Below are 23,622 nucleotides of genomic sequence, written 5' to 3'. Positions count from 1 at the left end.
CTTCCGGCATGCACATGAAGCAGAATGTGCCAAATGGTGTTACGAATCCTGTTTTCCCTTCATCTTCTTTCTTTATTCTGATTTGGTGGTATCCTGAGAAGAGGTCCAGTAACGAGAGCATCTTGCTATTGGCGGCATCGTCCACGACCTTGTCAATTCTTTCCAGCGGATAATCGTCCTTTGGACAGCCTTTATTCAGATATGTGAAGTCAATGCACATTCTCCATTTGTCATTATTTTTTTGTACCGGTACCGTGTTGGCCAGCCAATCTGGGTAAAGGATGGGTCTGATTCCGTTAGCTTCGAGTAGTCTGTCTACTTCCACTTTTACTGCTTGGACCTTCTCGTCCGACATTTTTCTCAACTTTTGTTTCTTTGGCTTTGCGCCTAGTCTGATGTCGAGGCCATGCTCAATGATTTCCATGTCCACACCTCTGAGGTCGCTTGTGGACCAGGCGAAGACATCTTTGTTCTTGTTAAGACATTCAATTAGTTCGCGCTCTTCCTCGGGTTCGAGGTTGGCGCCTATTGTGATGAATCTGTCCGCTACATACCCATCTAGGTGCACCTGCTTTGTTTTGTTGTCGGCACTGATTTTGATCTTTTCTTTGTCTCTCTTTGGCTTGACGTACGGCCTTTTCTTTTCTTGCTGTTCCTCTTCGCTCGCAGCCGTGAGGTGATGAATATTTTTCTGTCCTGGCGTTGCGCCCTTTTCTATGTTTCTTGTAGTCTGTTGGTCTCCATACACGGTGATAACACCCTTGAGAGCCGGCAATTTCATGCAGAGGAAAAGTTGTCTGATTGTTGCATCCATTTTGTTGATGAAGCCTCTCCCGAGTATGGCGACTTACGGGTAGTGCATTTCTACCACGTCGAAGGTGATGTGCTCAGTTCTCGCATTGTTGCGGTTCCCAAACGACACCGGAAGAGAGATTTTTCCGAGGGCTTTGACTAGTTTGCCACCAAAGCCAAGTAGTGGGACTTCAGCTGGTTCAAGGAGGTGAGGGTAGATTTTGATTCCCTGAAGGTATTGGCGAATAGGATATCCATGGAGCTACCGGTGTCGACTAGGACCTTTCCTATTGTCCAATTTGCTATAATTGCTTCAATGAACATCGCATCATTGTGCGAAGCTATCTTTAGCTTGAAATCTTCTTCTGTGAATGTAATTGGCATGTGTGCCTATTCTGGCTTCGCTGGGGGTCTGCCGGGGTGATGATGTTTACTTCTTTGAAGTAATTTTGCTTTTTTCTTTTGTTCTTGAACTCTAAAGCGGAGCCGCCAGCGATTGGCATTATCATGCCGAAGGTAGGCAAAGCATTAGAATTGTTGTTGTCACGGTGCTGCGCTCCTGAGGACCCTCCAGAGATAGGCATGATCATGCCGAACGTAAGTAAGGCATTGGGGTTGTTGTTTGGTGGGTTAGGCTCGGCTTTCAGTATTTCCATCGGTAGATGTGGCGGTGGGGGTGGTATTTCATGCCTTTGCTGGGTGGGTCGTGGATTCGGTGGCTGGGGGGGTTTGCTGATGTTGAGGGTGAAACTATGGCGAAGGTTGCCAATTTATAGGTGGTTTAAAGTTTGCGATGGTAGTGTTTGGGTAGAAAGTTGGGTGTGGATAGAAAGTTGTATGGTGAATTGTTTTGGGGGTTTGGGCTGTTGCTTTTGCCGCTTCTTCTGCGGCTCTTCTCTCATCCTCCTTCTTTTTAGGGCACCACTCAGTTGCGTGGTGGTTTTGGTTTCCGTGGATGGCACAATAGAACGATCGTTGTTGTCTCGCTTGGTTGTTTGGTCTTGCATTTCCATTGCCTCGGCCTCTCCCTCTGTTGGAGTACCCGCCCCTTTGGCTATGGGTTGTGTTGTTGTAGTTGTGGTGGTTTTGATCCTGGTTGTGGTTGTGTGGCTGGTTTGTGGGCTGAGTATCTTTGATGGCCATTACGCGGTTGTTTTGGTGCTGGTTGTTGTTTTGTGGATGGCTGTACGACGAAGCTTGCCAATTTCGGTTTCTGGCTGTTTCTTTCTGCTACTCTTTTTCGGTGGTCTTCGTCTGATCTAATGTACTTATCCAACTCCAGGAACAGAGCTTCCATCATTTTCGGTGGTTTCCTTGTTAACTTTGATGTGGTGGGGCTGGGGCTTAACCCCGCAATACATGACGAGATGGCCACAGAATCTTGCGGTATCTGTGACCGAAGTTGCATGAATCTCTTTACATAGCTAGCCAGGGGTTCCTTGTCCTTCTGCTTGCAGTGAAACAGGTCGGCCTGGTTGGTGATGGTGTGGTGGAAACCTTGGAAATTTTGCGTTAGTTTTCCCTTTAGGTCTATCCAGCTACATATGGAGAGTGGAGGGAGCATTGAGTACCAGTTCAAGGCTGCCCCTTCGCAGGCTATTACGAATGATTTAGCAAGGACTACATCATCCCCTCTGGCCAAGGCGATGGCAGCTTCGTAGCTCATCAGAAACTGTCTAGGGTCCGTCTGACCATTGAACTTGGGTAAAGTTACTGATTTGTATGTGGCGGGCCAAGGTGCTGTTTGGAGCCCAATCGACAGTGGGGAGCTCTTGTCGATGACCAGGCATGCGCTTACCGCTGGTATTTGGTCGTGTTGGCCGAGGTTGGGATTGGTGTAAATGACTCGTGCAGAGTCGAATCTAGGATGTTGGTTGCTCTGGGGCAGTGGTTGCTGTGGAGTTTCCTGCATGTGTTCTAGCTCTGCAATTTCTTGTTGCAACTGCTCCAATCATTTTTTTGGCTTCGTGTAAGATGGCTAGTCTATTGGCTGCCGCTCTTTGAGCCTGCATTTGCTCTGTGAGCTGTACTTTCTGCCTCTTGACCTCCTCCAATTGCCTTAAGACCGAGAGCAGCTCGTCCTCTGTGTCAGCGGTGTTTCTATCCTCGGCATCGGTAGGTTGCTGGTCTTCCTGTCCGGCCTTTGGTATGGCCCTTGCCTTCATTGCTTTCGCTCTTAGAACTTGTTCAATGCGTGCATAATGCTCTTCTTTGTCTGACATGACCTGTTGTGATGGTTCAGATGGGATGAGTTGTCTATCTTCGTCAGCTTCGGGTGCCGCTGTGGCTTTCTTCTTTCTCTGTGGAGGCATTGTGGGTTCCTTCGTGGCCTAAGCACGGTGGGCGCCAAATGTTGAGGTCTGGCCTCGGATATGGACAGATCACAACACAGTAAAGGGAAAAGCAACACGTAACTTCGAGCTCTTACAACTCACGATTTCATTCCTTCAAGTGTCTTGTCACTGAACAATCAATCTGTTATAGTAAGCGGTTCATCTCCTTTTATAGTGCCGTGCAAGGTCACTTTTACAAGCCAAGAATACCCCTAACCAACCACTAAATCCCAAGCATATGCCGTACCAAAGGGTAATTTCGTCACATTACATGAACGCGTCGCGTTATTTCTGTTAAATTCTTGCCCTCGCCCAACTGCCACATTCATGGAATATTCTCTACAAAATGGTCATTTTGATTGCCCGACAAGCCCCGCGATTGGCGCTCTCCTATTGCCCCGCAAATCCCAGCTTCTTGTCATCCGCGTCGCGGGATCACGCTGGCCCTGACATCGAAGCCAGCTCGGCGATCTTGGCTTCGTCATCGAAGTCAGCATGATGTTCTCGGCTTCGGTGTCGAAGCTAGCACGTCTTAGCAAAGCCGGCCCGGAGGGTAAATCCGTGGTTGACGTCCATCTCCATCCTGCATGCTTAAGTGGCCTGGTGAATCACAGAGATCCGGTTAGATGATAAATGTAAATCCTAACTTCAGGCTCGGTCTACCCGAGGTCAATCATTTAACTTGGCATGCATTGCTCCGAAGCTAGCAGATTTCGGCAGACGATTGGGAGAGCTTAGACCTAGTTACGGACGAGGGTGCTTAAGGCTAATTAGCTGTCCTGCGTCAATGAATATTTGTATTTTCTGTTGTCAACTTGTGTTTACTTGATGCATTCAGCATTCAAGAAGAGTTGTCTGCCCAACACACAAAAATATTACAAAATAGAGGAGGGGAGGAAAGTTCAGAAGAAGACAAAAGCTATTGTAGAATTTGAACTGAACAGAGTTTGTTTGTACAGTCACAAGTCACTGACAGGAGGAGATGGAGTTCCAATATATGTTGTCCATGCTGAAAGCCTTAATGGCCAATGCAGGAATTAATCATAGTGAATAACAGCACAGCTTGTATAAGCTCCACCGTATCTGAGATCTGATAGTGCAGAAATGAATAGGCTGCGGTGTCCATGCTGAAAGCCTTAATGTATCAGGGCTGATTTGTACAGTTTGCTAATGAAGATCCTTTGATTCCACATGATTTGAGCTTGTTGCCCAGAAATGTCTCACAGCCACATGACAGTCAGGGGTCAAAAGAAATTTCAGAAGTAGAATGGGGATGCAAGTATGTTGGGAATTGTTGTTGCACTTATACCGACATAAGTGTACTTTTGCCCAGCTGGTTCTGACCATTTCTGTGGTACTTGGTTAAGCTACCGATACATCTGGAAAGTTGAAAAAGTATGACTGTGATTAGCTATAGCTTATATTCATGGAAATCTAGACATCTAGCAAAAAAATATCTGATCATGTCTACTGTAGACAACAAACAAAATATGGGTTCCTATATATGTTTCTGCATCTATTATGTACGTTATCCTCGTAGTTATTTTCCTTACTTTAATATATTATCTGCAGTCTGTTTGCTTTTGACAAACACGAGTAGTCTGTAAAATAGAGTTCTAACAAAAATATTTGTATCATTAGCAAACTAATGAGATAGAGGTCGTTCATTGAATTTCATGTACATTGTCAGCCATGGTGTGATTTCACCCTATTTATTATTTTCCAGAAATAATAAATAAGATACTTGACTTGCTGAGAACAAATATGAAGTACATCAGTTTTATGAGAAAACTTGATTGCTGGATTGAGAAAAATAAATGCTGTTTTGTCGTGTGAACTTACTATGTTAATGTGTGCGAGCTTGGCCTTGTTCTCTTCTGACTCGCACCATTGCTGCAGTTCCTTGTTGTTCCGATTAATAACTAGCTCCTGGAGGTTGGTGAGGTGTTGTATACATGCAGGCAAAGACTTGAAGCTACCATCGTCGTCGATGACGAGCCTTTTGAGAGAGGAGATGTCGCTCAGCCATTCTGGCAGTGGTGATATGCTGTCATCACAAGTCAACTCCTGAAGGGAGGAGAGTTGTTGTATGCCCTCCGGCAAGCTTGTCAGATTTGAACAGCCTGATAAATCCAACGTCTGGAGGGCCGGGAAGTTGTGAAACAGCCTGAAAGTGTCATGCTTACTTCTGCCGATAAACAGGTTGGTGGTAGTTGGAGTAGAGTTCCAGCGATGGCTGCTGGTTTGTACCTCCTCCAGTGAAGATATAACTTGGTCGCTGCTTGATATTGAGAAACGACGACATTTGGGTGGGCATGGTTTCAATCTCATCTTTGGACAGTCATCAACTCTGAGTTCCTCTAGCATAGGGAACATGAACTCCTCCACACCATCTTCGCCAGGGCATGTTGTATTCCACTCCTTCAAACCATCCATATGAGCCACCGTGAACTTTGTCAGTCGGGGGAACGCTCCTTTGCCACCGCAGATATCCCGGTCAATTTTTGTAACCTTGGGTAAATTCTGGAGGCACAAATCCTCTAGGTACGGCAACTGTCCAAGTGGTGGTAGGTTGCTACATGTAGGCAGATCCTTCAATTGAATAATTGTAAGATTAGGGAGAAGACGAGAAATGGCCATGAGCCAGCCAGGAAAGCTCGGACTGCTATAACCTTCTAGACTCAAGACCTTCAGGCTCATTGGTGGCACTAGTTGTCCCAACAAATCCTCATCCTCCAGATATCGATCACCCAAGGTCCAAACCAGTTTCAAAGTCAAAAGATTATGTTTTGTCAACAGGTTAAGTCTCTGTGCTTCCTCCAGAAGTCTTACGTTTTCAAGGGAAACTATATGTAACTCACCGATGGCATTTTCACCCTCGAGCACATGCAGATTGCTATGATCATTGACGTCATCAGCACGAACCTTGAAGAGTGGTAATGTTAGTGAATAGTGCAATAGAGAACTGGCCTGATCCATCAATTTGTGTGGGCAGTTGTCCAGCAATACAGACTTCAGCCCAGTTGCACAAGATATACTCTCTGGGAGGGACTCGAGCTTCCAGCAAAACTTGAGATTCAGTGTATGCAGCCTTTTGAGATTACCAATACTTTCTGGTAGATACTTGAATCCGTTCATCGATAGGTCCAGATGCTCAAGATTGGTAAGTGTACCGATAAAATTAAGATTGGTACAGGTACCAAAGAGATTAGTAAATGTGCTTTCCAATTTCAAAACCTTAAGATTGGTGAGGTTTCTCATAGCTACAGGTAGATCTTCCTTGATCTCAAAATTATCCTTGTACCTCAAGTATGACATATCCAGATATTGTAATGCGGTGAGGCCATGCAGAGCTCCCGCTAAGCCTTTCTCAATAGACTTGAATCCCAAATCTAGATGCAATAAATTACGGAGTCTCTTAAATGACTCTGGAAATTCCACGACACCACAAGATGACATGTCCAAATACCGTAGCTTGACCAGGCTGTCTATAGCTTCTGGTAGCCGTGTGATAATTTTACAACATGATAAGTTCAAATGTCGGAGATGTGTGAGGCCACACAAAGATTCAGGTATCACTTTGACATTAGAGCAATTAAATAATTCAAGATGCTGTAAATTTGTCAGATTGCCAAGTGAGTCTGGCAGTTCTCTTATCCCATAACAACCTCCCATGTCAAGATGCTGTAAATTTGTGAGATTGCCAAGTGAGGCTGGCAGTTCTCTTATCCGAAAACAACCTGACATGTCAAGATGCTGTAAATTTGTGAGATTGCCAAGTGAGGCTGGCAGTTCTCTTATCCCAGAACAATCTGACATGTTAAGATGCACCATAAATTTTGAATCACCAAATGATTCTGGCAGTTTAGATATTCCAGAACAACCTGACAAACCCAGATATTTCAGACAGCAGAGCTTGCCCATTGATTCTGGTAGTGTGGAAATGTGAGAAGATCCATTCAGGTTCAGGTACTGCAGTTTTGATAGCTCGGTCATAAACTCTGGGAGAACTTCATTTTGCACTCGTGGAGCAGTAAGGTACTTCAGCTGCTTCAGTTGCCCAACAGAGTCGGGCAACAGTATACCAGAGCATCCACTAAAATCCAAAATACGCAAGCACTTTGCAAATGAAAATGCCCCACAAGAGAGATCCAGCTTGCCGTTATCTGAGAAATGAAGTGCCCTCACCTTTGAGGGTAAAACATTGGATAACCTTGTTGTGTGGTCATATTTGGTAAACGAAGCATAGCGACAATATTTCTGGCTATGTGCTTTATTATTCTTCGATGCAACATTAGAAACAATTAACTCATCACCCATGACCAATGTCGCTAGATCATGCACCAGGTCGTGCATAGTGTACTGCTCCATACGATCTCCTGAAGTCTGAAATGATAAGTTAACCATATATACTCCATTAAAATGTCAACTAATAATTTCTTCATTTTGTAAAACAATTTAAATCCTAAGTTTACATGTGTATAAACTGCGAGGATACCTAGTTTACTTATTAGTAAATATGTACCGTATATCATATCTTCACCAAAGAAATATTACTTATTAAAAGAGTAAACATACTATCGGTCCTCAAAATTGTAATGTTATGTCATCCCGGTCCCGAACTAGCAAAATGAACAATCAGATCCCAAAAAAACTTGCTATTTGTACCTAGAGTCACAAATCGTCTAACTTACGTTAAACCACATGCGTGACATGCTGTTTATACTATCCTATGATAAGGATCCAACAATTGGGGACCATGTATTGGGCCCACCTCTCCTCTCTCTCTCACCTTCTCTATCCTCCCTCCCTTTCATTCCCTTCTTCTCCGGCCCATCTCATGCTCGGCATGTTACCGATGCCGTATGGGTTGCTCTCACGTTCGATCACCATGCACGCCTTGAGTTCCAAGTCTCGGTGCCATGTGTGGCCGCGATGACCATTTACTAGTTGGGAGGCGAGCTCCTACATAGCCGTTCACCAACTTGCCAATGGCTGCAGCCGCTGCTGTCGACACTGCTGAGGTACCCGTCGAGCTTGACCACTACCTTTCCAAGATGGATTGTGGGGGAAGGATGAGGTTTAGGTTTAGGTACTGCAGTTTTGCAGGCCATCAAAATTGTAACGTTATGTCATCCGGTCCAGAACTATCAAAATGAACAATCAGATCCCTAAAAAAACTTGCTAATTGTACCATATGAGTCACAAATCGTCTAATTTAAGTTAAACCACCTACGTGACATGCTGTTTATACTATGCTATGACAAGGACTCGACATGTCTCCTCTCTCTCTCTCACCTACTCTATCCTCCCTCCCTTTCATCCCAACTCCTCTGGCCTATCTCATGCTCAGCATGTTAATTACCAATGTCGTATGGTTGCTCTCATGTTCGGTCACCATGCACGCATCCAGTTCCAAGTCTCGGTGCCATGTGCGGCCGCAACGACCAGTTACTACTCGGGAGGCGAGCTCCTACACAGCCGGTCACCAGCTTGCCACTGGCTGCACCCGCTGGTGTCAACACTGCTGAGGTACCCGTCGAGCTTGACCAGTACCTCTGCAAGATGGGTAGTAGAGGAAGGAAAAGGCGCTTGTCGTATGCACATGCTTGCAACGGCAAACGGTAAGCACCTTTGTGGCGACCACTAGCCCGACTCTACCATTTCTTGCGAGCTTCGACCATCATCGCTCTACCTACTCACCTCCAGCGCCTTTAATGCCACATCAAAGCAAGCAAAACTACCTCTTCTCTCTCATTTTTCTTTCTCCATGAAACTAATAGGCAAGCCAGTAGCTCCCTTCCTCTCCGCTTGAGGCTGAAGCAGAGCACCACAAATCCACAACCCCATGACTCGTGTCATACTGTAGCAAAGTTTAGGGACTTGATTGTACATTTTGTGAGTTATGGGACTGGTGAAGTACTTTATTACTATTAAAACTAATGAGAACTGAAAGGACAGACTAAAAAATAGTTTTGCTTTTGGCTCTTGCTTAGAGATCGCCTGAATACAAGAAACCTCCTCACAAGATATTAGAACATGCATCTCGATGATTACACATGTGTTCTACGTTCTGCAGATTGTGAAGAAAATCTCATGCACATATTATTTGAATGTTGTCTCATTCAAATGTGCTGGGTGTTTTTGGGAATTGTGTGGAATCTTTCGCTGGCCCCTTTAGATATGATCATTCAGGATGAATAATCTGTAACTTTTCATTCCTCCTCCCCCCTTTGCTCTTTGAGAATGTCAGCTTTGTAACTTCTTTGTACATGCTGTTTTTCTTTATATATATACCAAAAAACAGGTATAGGGGACTCCCCTGCCAATTTGTTAAAAAAGGAAAGTGTTTTTTTAGGGGAAAAAGGTGTATTTTCATCCCTCGCAAATTGCAAAAGTGTGACATTCATTTCCCATATTTCATTTGGTGAAAATCAACCCCATCTAAGTTTGACAATGGTTCAATGCCATCTAGTGACGGTGTATGCCATGAAATTATCTGACTAGTCCTTGCTTAGCAATGTAATATGCTGAGTCGAATATATAAAACCAATAAAAAAATAATAAATACTCTAAATTTCCTATGAAATAAAAATTATTAGAAAAATTAATGGAACTGATTCATACCGAGCTATTGTAGCAATTGACTCAACATTAGACATACCTAAGAAGTGACTAGTAATATGATTACATGGCCTAAGCCGATGTTATATGACACTAAACTAATATCAAACTTAGGTGGGATGATAAATGCATCGGTTTAGTAAATTAAGGGGCTAATTTACAACAAATGAAACATAAAGAATGAATGCACTTTGCAATACTTGAGGATGAAAAATGCACTTTTCCTTTTTTTATTCCTTAAGTATTTTGATGTTTTACTTGATGTAAATCAATCCCTTAACTAATTATATTGGTGCACTAATCATCCCCACATCGAATTAACAATGGTTTAGTGCATAGTTTATGCCACTCAATCATCTGACTAATCACTACTAACATTGTGGTTTCCTAGCCACACGCCACATCTGAAAAGAGGACCTCGCTGGAGCTTTGATGTAGGGGGTTTCACGCATTTCTTATTAGATACTTAAAGACATGTTGACATTATTACATCAAACATTTGTATAGAGTCTTTGCACAGAGGTTTAAGCAAGCACCTGCAGTTGAACGCTTGTGAAAATGTGGGCCCATCTCTCCTCTCTCTCTCACCTGCTCTATCCTCCCTCCCATTCATCCCCTTCTCCTCCAGCCCATCTCATGCTCAGCATGTTACCAATGCCGTATGGGTTGCTCTCACGTTCGGTCACCATGCACGCGTCCAGTTCCAAGTCTCGGTGCAATGTGTGGCCACAACGACCAGTTACTAGTTGGGAGGTGAGCTCCTACATAGCCGGTCACCAGCTTGCCGCTGGCTGCAGCTGCTGGTGTCAACACTGCTGAAGTACCTGTCGAGCTTGACCACTACCTCTCCAAGATGGATAGCGGAGGAAGGAAGAGGCGCTCGTCCTATGCACATGCTTATAACGACAAAGGGCAAGCAACTTTGTGGCGACCACCAGCCCGATTCTACCATTTCCTCCGAGCTTCGACCATCGTTCCTCTACCTACTCACCTCCAGCGCCTTTAACACCACATCGAAGCAAGCAAAAGTACCTCTCCTGTCTCATTGTTCTTTCTGCATGAAACTAATAGGCAAGCTAGCAGCTCCCTTCCTTTGCGCTGGAGGCTGAAGCAGAGCACCACAAGTCCACAACCTCATGACTTGTGTCATACTGTAGCAAAGTTTAGCGACTTAACTGTACGTTTTGTGAGGTATGGGACTGGTGAAGTACTTTATTACTATTAAAACTAATTAATGATAACTGAAAGGACAGACAAACAAATAGCTTTGCTTTTGGCTCTTGCTAAGAGATCGCCTCCTCAGATGATATTAGAACATGCATCTCCATGATTACACATGTGTTCTACATTCTGCAGGTTGTGAAGAAAATCTGATGCACTTATTCTTTGAATGTTGTTTCAGTCAAATGTGCTGGGAGTTTTTGGGAATTGTGTGGAATCTTTCAGGGAGATTATCATCATTGCTAGCTAGTGCATTTGGTGTCATCGCAACAGTATTATCTTTTATAATGGTGTTTGGTCTATGGCTAAGTGGAAATAGGATTTCAGAGAAGAAAACGACATTGAAGCTTTCCTTGGATAATTGGATGAGTAATCTGTAACTTTTAATCCCCCCCCTTCTCTTTAAGCCTGTGAGCTTTGTATCTTCTTTGTACATGCATTTTTTAAGAAAGGAAAGTGTTTTTTTGGGGAAAAGGTGTTTTTTTTCATTATTGAAAAAGTGTGACATTCATCTCTCATATTTCATTTGGTGAAAATCAAATTCACCTAAGTTTGACAATGGTTGAATGCCATCTAATGACAGGTTATGCCATGAAATTATCGGGCTAGTCCTTGCTTAGCAATGTAATATGCTACGTCGAAGATATAAAACCAATAAAAAATTAATAAATCCTTTAAATTTCCTATAAAATAAAAATTATTGGAAAAATTAACAGAACTGATTCACACCAAGTTATTATAGCAATGTACTCAACATTAGACATAGCTAAGCAATGACTAGTAAGATAGTTACATGGCCTAAACCTACGTTATATGACACTAAACTATTATCAAACTTAGGTGGGGATGATAAATGCATCAATTTAGTAAGATCAAGGGGTTGATTTACACCAAATGAAACATAAGCAATGAATGCCACACTTTTGCAATACTCGAGGGATGAAAAATGCACTTTTCCTATTTTTTTCCTTAAGTATTTTGATGTTTTACTTGATGCAAATTGATCCCATAACTAATTATATCCGTGCACTAATCATCCCCATCTGACTTAACAATGCTCTGACCAATGCAGATTGGATCTGAAAGACTCGGTTAAGCCTAGCGGAGTACTTGGAGGTCGAGTTCCGTAGACCAAAGGGGAGAAGCGAGACGGACCCTGCGCCGACCTGGTTTCACGCAACACTGTTTCAGACAGCTCTATGTATTCAGAGATGGTACTGCTGATACGATCCAACCCCACGATCAGGTTATAGGGCATGGGTGGGTGGGCGCCAACAAGTAGATCTAGAACCTTCTCTAAGAGGTAAAGTTCACCGACCTGCTCGGCGAGCAGCAGGACGATCCTTGGGTGGAGAACTTGCCTCATCGGAATAGATCCAATGGGAGCCGAGTTGGTGGAAGTCGTTGAGTCAATGAGAGTCGCTAAGTTGACGAGAGTCGCCGAGTCGACAGAAGTCACCGAGTTGACGAAGAAGATGGTCGGATTTGAACCTTGGCATGGTCCCAAACTGAATATGGACCAGGTTGGTGAGGAAGTCCATCATGCTCTCGTGAAAAATGACGCCGGAACGGGATGCCATCAAGGTCACAAAAGCGGATCTCGCAACCACCCCTACCTAGTGCCCCAAGTGGTTTATTTATAAGCGAGGGTGATTACGAGACCAAGAACTCAAAGGTGATCGCGAGAACACAAAGGGAACATGGGGGATTAGACATGTTCGGGCCTTCGGAGAGTAATACCTTACATCCTGTATGCATTGATTGTATTGCTTTGTATATGATTCGATGGCCGAGGAGGGTGCCCTTTCCCTCATTATATAGGCTAGCGACCAAGGATTACAAATGGGTTCAAATCTAATCTACTTGGTCTCTATATGGAAAGCAATCTAAGTCAGATTACAAAATGCGTCCCACGATGTCCGGGTAGATTTGGACGGTCCTATTGCCTTGGCGTGTACAATTAACTTCATGTCATCAGCCTGCACATCCTAGTCGGGCGAGCCCACTTGTTAGGTCCGGCCAACATCTTGGTCGGTGGGGACCTATGGGGTACCCATATCCCTCAGTTTAGTGCATAGTTTATGCCATGCAATCACTTGACTAACACTACTAGGGAATGGACCTTTCATCCACTCCTTTAATACCTAACACATTTAGGCCCGGTACTAATGTTAGCATTAGTACCGGGTCCAAATTTGGGATCCCGTGGAGGCTGTTTGTACTAGGTGGGAGCTCTACTTGGTACTAATGTACCTATGTGCCTTTAATACCAGGTGGAGAAGGTTCCCTCCATCTGTGCCTCACCTCCCTCCGCCTTTTTCATTTATTGCACCGACCCCTCCACTCCCTTATCCTCTTCGTTCCTCCGCTCTCTTTCTCCTCCCTAGCTCACTCGATCCGCTCGCCCTGCTCTCCTTCTCCTCCCCTCCCTCAGCTCCCTCCACCAGCACCATCCCTCCCTCTCCCCAGCCTCCCCTCTCCTCCCCCATCCGCTCGCCCATCACCTCATACCTGAGGCGAGGAGCGGCGGCTGGGTGAGGTGCGGCAGCGGCCATCGAGCAGGGGCAGCAGGAACGGGGGTGGAGCAGTGGTGGGGGTGACGAGCGGCATGGAGGTGGGGGCGGAGGAGCAGCGGGGTGAGCGGAGGGCGGGGGGCGGCGGCAAGGGCAGCAGGTGGCGGTGGCAGGGGCTGACGGTGGTGGGGCTGGCTGGGGGGTGCGGGCCGGCAGTGAGGATTTATGTTTTTTAATTTTTTAATATCCTTTAGTACTAAATTTTCGGTACCGGTTGCAGAACCGGTACTAAAGGGAGTTCCCAATCGGTACTAATGGCGTTTTCTCTAGTAGTGTAATCACTACTTAACATCGTGGTTTCCTAGCCACACTGCCACGTCCGAAAAGAGGACCTCGCTGTAGCTTTGGTGTAGGGTGGTTTCGAGCATTTCTTATATACTTAAAGACATGTTGACACTATAACATCAAACATTTGTATAGTCGGTTGGTAACCCCTTTGCAAAGGGGTTTAAGCAAGGACCTGCAGCTGAATGCCCGTGAAAAAGTGGGTTTTTACAAGTGAAAAATGAGCAACAATATATAAACATCTACTAGAAACAGCATAAAAGATTTGAAAAAAATCATTTTTGGACCTGGGCCGACCCGACTAGCCAGCCTTATGTGTATTTTCATGTGAAATATGCACACATGCAAATTCCTATGTTCAGAACCAAGACCTCCCCTCTCGCATGATCCTTCCACATACCATCCCACTATCAAATAGGAACTAGGAAAATATTCCCATCCACCTATATAAGTGGTTCCTTATGTGAACCACCACCTATGTGCAAATGTGTTTCCACGTGCGGTTGAAAGCTATATTGGACTCTTCCAACTAGGCAAGAAGCCCATAATCTAAGCATGTGGGAAGGCAGGTTAAATAAGTAAATTGTTTTTAGTAATATATGTGAAAAACTCAAGAATAGGTAGTAGTGTGCCCCCAACACCTTATCTATACTTTAACTGAATTTAGGATAAAAATTACCCATGAAAATAATATTATAATTCCATATCCTATAATAGTAAAAAGTCAAATGTCATAAATTGAGTTGTGGTAATGACAAGTAGTAGGCAAAAACAACCAATATGCGAACAGATCAATCAGCAGGTAAGAGTAGTGTTCTGGTAGTTATATATACTTCAACATTACCTTGGGTAACTTTGAAACTTGAAGGAAGGACATGCCCAAAAGTTGCCTGGTGTAATCCTTCCCCTTCGATGGCTTGATAAAACCAAGAGCAATCCATTGGTGAATCAAATCATCTTCAGCAATATTATGGCCTTTTGGGAATATGGCACAATAAGAAAAGCATATCCTTAGCTGTGGTTGCATCCTTTCGTAGCTTAGCTTCAAGGACGGGAGCACACCACCGTTATCTTGAGAAGATTCATTCCAGATATAACTGTTGTTTATTTCTATCCATCCATCCAGATCTTTGGACTGTAGCATGTATCCAAGTGTTTGAGCTGCTAATGCCACACCTGCACATTTCTTTGCAATATCCAATCCGATATTCAATAATCTTTCTTGGTAATGTTGATCTTCAAACATGCTATATCTCTTAATTATTTCCCAGCATGTATAATCGTTCAAAGCATCCAGCTTGTATGGTGGACATGTGGAAACTTTCCTTGCAATATCTTCGTTGCGCGTGGTTACTATGACATCTATGGTTGTGCCCTTCTTGCCCACCTGAAGCATACTCCTCAGTTTCCCCAACTCAGTGTCCTTTTCCTCCCATAAGTCATCTAAAACAATAAGAACCTTCTTGCCACTGAATAGGTTATCTAGGCACTGATTTATAGCTTCCAGTGTATCCCTATTCTGCTGGCCTCCTTCTATTGGTATTAGAGAAATTATAGAGCTTCCTATTTTCTTTAGACTGAAATCCCGGGACACGTAAACCCATATACGATGGTCATACTTCTTGAATTGCGCATCATTGTAAATTAGTTGTGCCAAAGTACTCTTGCCCATACCTCCAAGGCCATGGATAGAAATAATCACAGTCTCATCATTGTTGGTACCTGCAGATAAGAGGTTTATGATTTCCTGCTTTTCTCTATTCCTCCCAATTATAGGTTTTTCAGGCAAACGTGATGATGTTTCACGATCGTCATCATGTTGCTCAAGAGATGTGCAAGTCCCATCCTTTGAGAATTTAAAATCCTGAAAGTCCTTGTTGATTTTCCTCACTTCTTCTCTCATGCTCTTCATCCTATTAGCCACAACAATCTTCTTGAGAGCAACTGGTAGACATGAAAGCACTCCTGGCTTCTGCAAGAATTTCATTTATTCTTAGTCATTGGAATCTACACTAAGCAAAGAGGCTTCAGATCATATGAACTTACATGGAAATTGAACCACAATATGAAGTAGTAACTGGCTAATCGGCTAGATATTTCAAATTTTGGGGGTCTTTGGTTCCTCCAACTAAAGTTTAGTCCGTGTCACATCGAATATTCGGAGGCTAATTAGGAGGACTAAATATGAGTTAATTATAAAACTAATTGCACAAATGAAGGCTAAACGGCAAGGTGAATCTATTAAGCCTAATTAATCCATTATTAGCAAATGTTTACTGTAGCAGCACATTGTCAAATCATGGACTAATTAGGCTTAATAGATTCGTCTCGCCGTTTAGCCTCCATCTGTGTAATGGATTTTGCAAATAGTCTATGTTTAATACTCCTAATTAATATCTAAACATTCGATGTGACATGTGCTAAAAATAAGCAAGAGGAACCAAGCGGTTCCTTAGGTGATCTGTACATTAGCTGAGATGATCGATATTAACCGCTACTAGCAGTATCGAGGCCGGTACCAGATGGATGGCCTTTTATTCTGGCCTAGGCACCAGCTGGCTGATGCCCGATCGGGATTTACAAGCTTACATGTCCCAGTAGCCTGTAGGTATTGAGCTATCCAACAACATCATCAGGTATATGAAATTCACACCCTGAAATTTTTGAATTTCAGGATGTGAATAAAATGAATATATTTAAACAATAATTTCTCATAATATTAAATTTTTTTCAACATTTATTTTTCTTTACAGGAAATTTAGTATAGGAAAATAAATGTTTGCTTTTCTAAATTAAATAATGATGTTCCGTGTCTGTGCATTCATGCCAATGCATCTAGGTGTTTCTTGAGTGCAAAAGTTTTTAAAACGCATTTAGACGTTGTCCAGATCCTTCTGAAAATTTTCAGGCTTTTACTGAAATTTATTCTCATTTTTCTAGAGCTAACTCCAATTTTAGGAAGGCTCCGGAGTCCTTTTCATGAGCTCCAAGTATTTTATTTGGACTCCTCTTGGTACCAAACTATCTCTAAGAATTTTCTTGGAATTCTTGGGATTTTCTAAACATTATTTCCGTGCTCTAAAACAATATCTAGAGTTCCACCGCCAAACGCCGCCCTACGTCGCTCCTTTCCCCGACCGTCGCCGCCGGCAGTTTGGCCTAGGCCATGGCCGTTCCAATGGGCCTGAGGAAGAAGATAATGATGATTTTGCGTCTATTCCCTTGAAGAAAGGTATAATGACTAGATCAGATCTTGTGGGTTTCCCACAAAACCCCCCTAAACCTTTTAGATCCTTGCAACCAAGCCCATGCCTTTATGTTTTACAGATCTAACCCTATCCTTTAACCTTTTCGCGGGTACTATTCTTTGTGTCTCGCAAACTTTCCTTGCTAGCTCCTGAAGTGTAGGATTAATTATGTTTAGGTCCTTCAATCGTGTTTAGCTCATCCAATCCGTGTTTGAGCTCCGTTTCTATCCATTCAAGTTGCGTTAGGTTCATAAGAACATAAATTACACGTTAGTGGTAATGTTTTCCATCATTACATGTTTTTGAAAATAAATTTAATACTAATTTGGTTAATGCCTATTAAACATGCGATCTTTAAATAAAAGCTATTTAGAGTATATACACCGCTTTTATAATAAACATCAATTTGAGTATTGCCTACTTTGTATCCTTTCCAAATAAAAGCCAATTAGGTTTTATATATCGGATTTTCATAAACTAATGTTCATTTGGTTAATGTTTATTCAATTTGCTTTCTAAATAAAAGCTACATAGGTTATATCCCGAGTTTTCATAATTAAATGTTAATTTGACTAATATGAATATAAATGTGTTCTTAAAATATTTTGTTAGCTGACCTCGAAATATTAAGTTATGCGCTTAGATGTTTATATATATATTTTTTCCAAAGTAAATGTTTAATTTACATAAATTTTACTTAAATATTTATAAATAAAATATGCTTAAGCTCTACATCGTATTTCTCATATAAATATAAATATAAATTGATTAATTCTAACCAAGGGTATTTCTCTGAAATATCTTTAATTTGTTTTCTCAACTAAAATAAATGCAGCTTGTAGCTTTTATCTTTCTTTTATAATTCAAACTTCTCGATAGTTTTGCCTTGTCGATCTTAGTTCTGTTCCCGGCATTTCTTGCGTTCACGTAGCGTTAGAATCGAGCCTTGTCTGTTAGTACGCTCTTTTAAAGCTTTTTTCTATTTTGGTGTATTGTTCTTAGTTGTACTTTTTGTTGTTTTGTATGTTTGTATCGATGTTTGCCCTGAGTAGAAGGATCGTCGTTAGGAAGTTTTGAAGAGTACGAGATTCAAATGAGCAAGAGTTGAAGAGCAGTAACAGTAACTTTTCATTGGGGAAAGGCAAGTGTGCCCTTGTGCTTTTGTCCCAATAACTTTATTAATCACTTGCATATGCTTGCATTTAATTTGATGGGTCCTATTAAGGTTTGCCTAGTCTTTATGATCATTCCTTGCCAACCTGGGTTTATCATTCTATTGGGTAGTTTTTCTTAGCTGCTACACTTGGGACATGGTTGTTCTAATGGAATCAATGATTAAACCTGTTTTATGTATGCTATAAGTTTCCAATAATACAAGATCATAATGTTTAATCGGAACATGGGGCGACCACCCAGGAAAATAGTGCAACCACAAGAACTATTATGGCTCTAGTCTTGGCTAATTAATTAGAAACTCTAGTCTGGGGTAATCTTACCGAAAGGGCAAGAGAGCAATAGCACTCGCTCTCTTGGGACGTGGGCTTTGCTAAGACACTGTACCCACTAGGGGACTGTTATGCTCTACTTTGGTCTGAAACCTTAGCGGGTCACCACTTACTAGCGAATCTTTGTAAAGGCCTCGTAGCGTCCCTATGCAATCACACCTCGGAAGTGTGGTATGGTGCTTGGCCAGCACCACATGGTTGGGTTTAAAGTTCTTTGAACTTTTACGCGACTTGTGGGTAAAGATGTGCAACCTCTGTAGAGTGTAAAACTGATCGATCAACCGTGCTCACAGTTAAGAGTAACCTGGACCCTCACATGATTTCTCACAGTTAAGAGTAACCTGGACCCTCACATGATTAATATACCCGAAGATGGACTTAAACCGTGGTTATATTTCAGCCATATGCTTATGGCCTATGCTTCTATTAATTGTGGGTTGGTATATACTTATACGTTAGTAATCAGGTGCTAATAAAATTTGACCAATTAAAAATGCTTAATGCAGTCGACCAGTCAGCCTTTCCTTGTTTAAGCCTTGCATTCATGTTCTCCTCACACTTGCTGAGTATGACATGTGCTCACCCTTGCTGTAACCAACGTTGCTCAGAAGAAGAAGGTGCTATGAAGTTGTTCTGAAGGTGATGCTGAGTTCTAGGCGTACGCAATCTCCAGTCAATTGTTTGTGAAGTTTGGAGCCTCTATTTCTGGTGTTTAAGCTGTATATATCTGATAGTCTCGTAAGTCTTTATTTGTTTTTCTTTACGTGATACTGTTGCTGTTATTCACTTATGATGTCACTATATGTATGAAACTTGATCCTGTCATACATATAGATAGCACTTGGTTTTGTTTTAAAACCGGGTGTGACAGAATCTCAGCCCAAGGAGTAGGCCCTAAGCAGTACAAATGGGAAAAATAAACCTTGCTAAAAAAGAAGGTATATTTCTTTGACACAAAATCAAATATAGGAGGAAACTCAATAATCCAAATGACTTATATAAGTATGTTTGTGCAATATTTCTTGCCTTAAATTTTAGGTGTATCCAAGTGCACCACACTTGCTATAGCCTAAAGTTTATTTGTACGCAACTCATGGAATCACACGACCACACCTAACCCTTCTGCACTAAATCTGATCTATATATGGAACACGCTCGAGATCGAGAAGACATTCTATTCTGGTCCAGAGTTATAGACATCCGGTTGAAAATAAGAGAGTCAAATTGAAAATGAATTAGTTCTCCACAGGAGGGATGTGATCGATTTCAAAGGAATTCAAGATAGATCCTAGCATGTATAACCACGCACCTCTGCAGTTAACCGGTCGCTAGTGTCTTGGTAGTCTTCGAGCATGTCGGTGATGTCTAAGGCAGCATGCTTGAGCCGCTTGAGCAACAGCTGCACCAACTTCTCCTTGGCCGACCGCCTCTCAGCATCCTGGAGCGCCGCTGAGATGGCCTCCAGCACCAAGTTCATGTCCTCCAGGTCGTCGCTGAAGTTCCAAAACAAATTGGCCTGCTCCGCGATGGCGGCGGCCAGCTTATCTTTTGCGATGCCGACGATGGCGGAAGTGAGCAATCCAGCTAAGATCTCCGCCATGGCTGCAGAGCTCTGAGACTTGTGCGAATGGAGTGCGTGAACAAAAGCCAAGGTGCAGCAGGGTTTAGTAGTTTAGTTGAACACAAGTTTTGCAGCATCCATGTGCTCTTGGTCTGCTCTTTACAGCCGTGGACGGACAATTGATGGTATCCTGCTTACCACAGCTGGCGCCAGTGGGAGCGCACTAATGGTATCCTGATTAAGAGTGCAATGTAAACTGCCCCGCTGCTTCACCACTTTCCAACTGCCCCGCTGCTTTCTTTGATAGCTCACAATTTCACATCGATCGACAAGATGGAGAGTTGTTTTCTGTGCTAGTCTCGGTGTATGCACGTTCCTCTACGTGGGGAACGAACAACTGAAGCACATGTATGCACGCTAGCTGGTTCCCCGTGTGCACATGTATGCACTGAAGCACATGTACGAACAACTGAAGCACATGTATGCAAAAAAGTTGGAACTACCAAGATGCTGACTGACATTAGCGATTTAATTACTATATATGAATGTCATCACCAACCTAAAAGCCTATGTCTTTTCAGAACTCCGAGGCTAAATAAACTGGTTCATATCGATCACGAATCTCTGAAGCACATGGTTCCACATGCATGTGCCCAGCACTAGGGAAACCTCAAATTTGCTTAGTGTTTTTTTCAGACACTCAGCAAACAAGCTCTTTGCCGAGTGCCGAGCTAAAAACACTCGGCAAAGACGGAATTTGTCGAGTGTAAAAAAAAACACTTGGCAAAGAGGGGGGTTTGCCGAGTGTTTTTTTGACACTCGGCGAAGCAATAAGTTTTTTTTTTCTCTTTTCACCTTAAAAATTTTTCTACTCCCCACGTACAACATGTGGTACTCCATGTTTAAATTTGGTATATTTTTAGATTTGTTTGCTATATTTAATTAATTAATTGCATTTCAAGGAAATTTTTAGTATAAGTCAAATTTGAACTGCAAGTGGTTCAAATTATAGAATAAAATGAGTAGCAAAATAATATTCATGTTATATAGAAAAATTTGAGACCTGACCCATCAAATAAAAAGAAAATTTCAAACATCTTGTTCAGGAACCACGGCCACGTACGTGTGGCCGAATGATTTTTAAATTGTAAAAAAAGCAAGCGAAGTCTGAAAATCATGGGATTTGTCATGATGTGATGATATCATATGTGGAGGGTATGGAAAAAATTGAGAAGATTTCGCACATTTTGTCACGTACAATGTTTACAAACCGAAACATCTCAGAAGAAGAATAGTGGCGTTGAGAAGGATTCGATAAGATTTAGAGTCAAAGTGACGGTCGAATTTTGGTTTGACTACAAAACTTTTTGTATAGCCAATAGAGAACGTATATTGTTTCATGTGAAATTTTTGTAATTTTTTTGGAAATGTTTGATAATTTTAATGTATTAAGTGCAATTATAGAATTTTAATTGATATAAATGGAAATCGAGCTATAATTGCATAAAATAATGGAATAATATGAGTAGAATAATCAAATACATATTGTTGAGTGAATTTAACATATAAACCGCATAATATAATCAAATAATCTGAGTAGAAGATGTTATTAAAAAGAAGAAAAAATGAAAAAAATAAAAAAATAAAATAAAGAACTTTCCTAAGTGCCGGATCTAGGACACTTGGCAAACCCAAAAATATCCTATTGACCCCCGCTCCCCCACATACCCTGGACTCCGATCCCCATCTTCTTCCCCCAGCGCCCCTCCCCTCCCCGAGCCCTCTCGCTGCCCCCGCCGTCGGCCGGCCCCCGCCGCCGGTGCCGCCCCCTCCGCTCTCGGCCCCCTTTTCCCTCCCTCCCTCGCCAGATCCGCCCCCTCCCCTCCAATCCTGGCTGCCGCCCCTCCACTCCACGCCCGACCCCCTTCTTCCTCCCTTCCTTCCTTGCCAGATCTGCGCCCCTCCCTCGCTGAATCTGCGCTCCCTCTCAGGATCCGCCGCCCCCTCCCTTCCTCCCAGATCCGGGTGGCGGCGGCTCGAGGGGATGGGAGGGGGCTCCGGCCGCGACTAGCAGTGGCAACTCAAGGGGAGGGGAGGGATCTCCGGCGCCGTCGGCTCGAGGGTACGGGCGCGGGCTCTGGCGGCGCCCAGCGGTGGAGGCGGCTCCGTCAATGCTCTCCCTCTTCTTCCTCCTCCTCTTCCCTTTTTGTGCAGGGACATAATGGTGGCCGCGGCAGCCTGGTGGCGGTGACTCGAGGGTATGGGCGCGGGCTTTGGTGGTGTCGAGCAGCAGCGGCGGCTCCGACCGGTGATGAGCTCCCTCTTCTTCCCCCTTCTGTGCAGGGACATGGTGGTGGCCGCGGCAGCCTGGTGGTGGTGGTTCAAGGGTACGGGCGTGGGCTCCGGCGGTGTCCAGCAGCAGCGGCGGCTCCGGCAATGAGCTCCGGCATAGGGTGGTGGCGGGGCACAGGATGTTGGAAATTTGTTTTTTTATTTTTTCTGAAAATAATGTTTGCAGAGTGTTTTTTGGCACTCGGCGAAGCTTTGCCGAGTGCCCGACAAAAAACACTCGGCAAAGTTTGTTTGCCGGCAGTTTTTTTACCGTGTGCCAGATGCCGAGTGTGACACTCGGCGAACTTGTCGCCGAGAGTTTTTTGGGTTTCGCCGAGTGCCCCTGGCACTCGGCATACCACCTGTGTCCCGTAGTGCAAGCCAGCAGTCACTAGTAGAGAACTGACTATCGATCCTCCCCTTTAGTCCCGGTTTAATGTAGACCCGAGACAAAAGTGGGTGCGCGGAGTTTTACTCCCGGTTGGCATTTGCAACCGGAACTAAAAGTACCCATTTTGTCCCGGTTAAAAATCAACCACCCTTTAGTCCTGGGAGAAAAAATCCACCAGCCGTGGGGAACCATTTAGTCCCGGATGGTAAGACAAACCGGGACTAAAGGTCACCTTTTTAATCCCGGTTTGTAATACAAACCGGGACTAATTCCCACGACACCAACCGGGATAAAATATGGTATTTTATCCTAGTTTTAAACTCCAACCGGGATAAAAGGGTCCCAAGAAAAAACTAAAGTCCTCGCACACTTTTTATCCCTCAAAACCTTTTATCCCGGTTTGTATTACAAACCGGGATAAAAAATGTCTTTTATCCCGGTTTGTAATAAAATGGTCCCCACGAGTTAGTACGAAAGGATTAAAGCCCCTATATAATCAGATGTGGTGTGTAGGTGGGATGGTAAGGAGGCTACGCACGAGGCTTGAGGTCGTGTCGAATCCCAAGGACCGCTTACGTGCATATTTCACGTGAAAATCGTGTGACTTGTGACTTGTCGTGTGCGGGGGGCTCCCTGGACCCCCTGGAATTTTTTTTGCTTTTTTGTCAAAAGCAAGGGGGGTCTGTCCCGCGCCTCACATGGCAGCCCCTTTAGTCCTGGTTTGTTTTACAAACCGGGATTAAATGTTATTTTTAGTC

General features: G+C 43.4%; 1 protein-coding gene across 1 annotated transcript; it reads right to left on the bottom strand.

The window, feature by feature from the left end:
- Positions 1 to 3,900: 3,900 nt before the first annotated feature.
- Positions 3,901 to 20,268, bottom strand: LOC111256290 (putative disease resistance protein RGA4). Its single transcript, XM_022824073.1, has 4 exons — positions 19,891 to 20,268; positions 14,673 to 15,800; positions 4,968 to 7,511; positions 3,901 to 4,504 (listed from the first exon to the last, which is right to left on the bottom strand). Exons 1-4 carry the CDS (start codon positions 20,179 to 20,181, stop codon positions 4,493 to 4,495), a joined length of 3,975 nt encoding a protein of 1,324 aa, XP_022679808.1. The 5' UTR covers positions 20,182 to 20,268; the 3' UTR covers positions 3,901 to 4,492.
- Between the last annotated feature and the right edge of the window lie 3,354 nt (positions 20,269 to 23,622).

Source organism: Setaria italica, chromosome II, assembly GCF_000263155.2.
Source record: "Setaria italica strain Yugu1 chromosome II, Setaria_italica_v2.0, whole genome shotgun sequence".
In the NCBI taxonomy this organism is placed as follows: domain Eukaryota; kingdom Viridiplantae; phylum Streptophyta; class Magnoliopsida; order Poales; family Poaceae; genus Setaria; species Setaria italica.
Note: the sequence above shows the minus strand (reverse complement) of the source record. Positions and strands in the feature narration are given on the sequence as shown.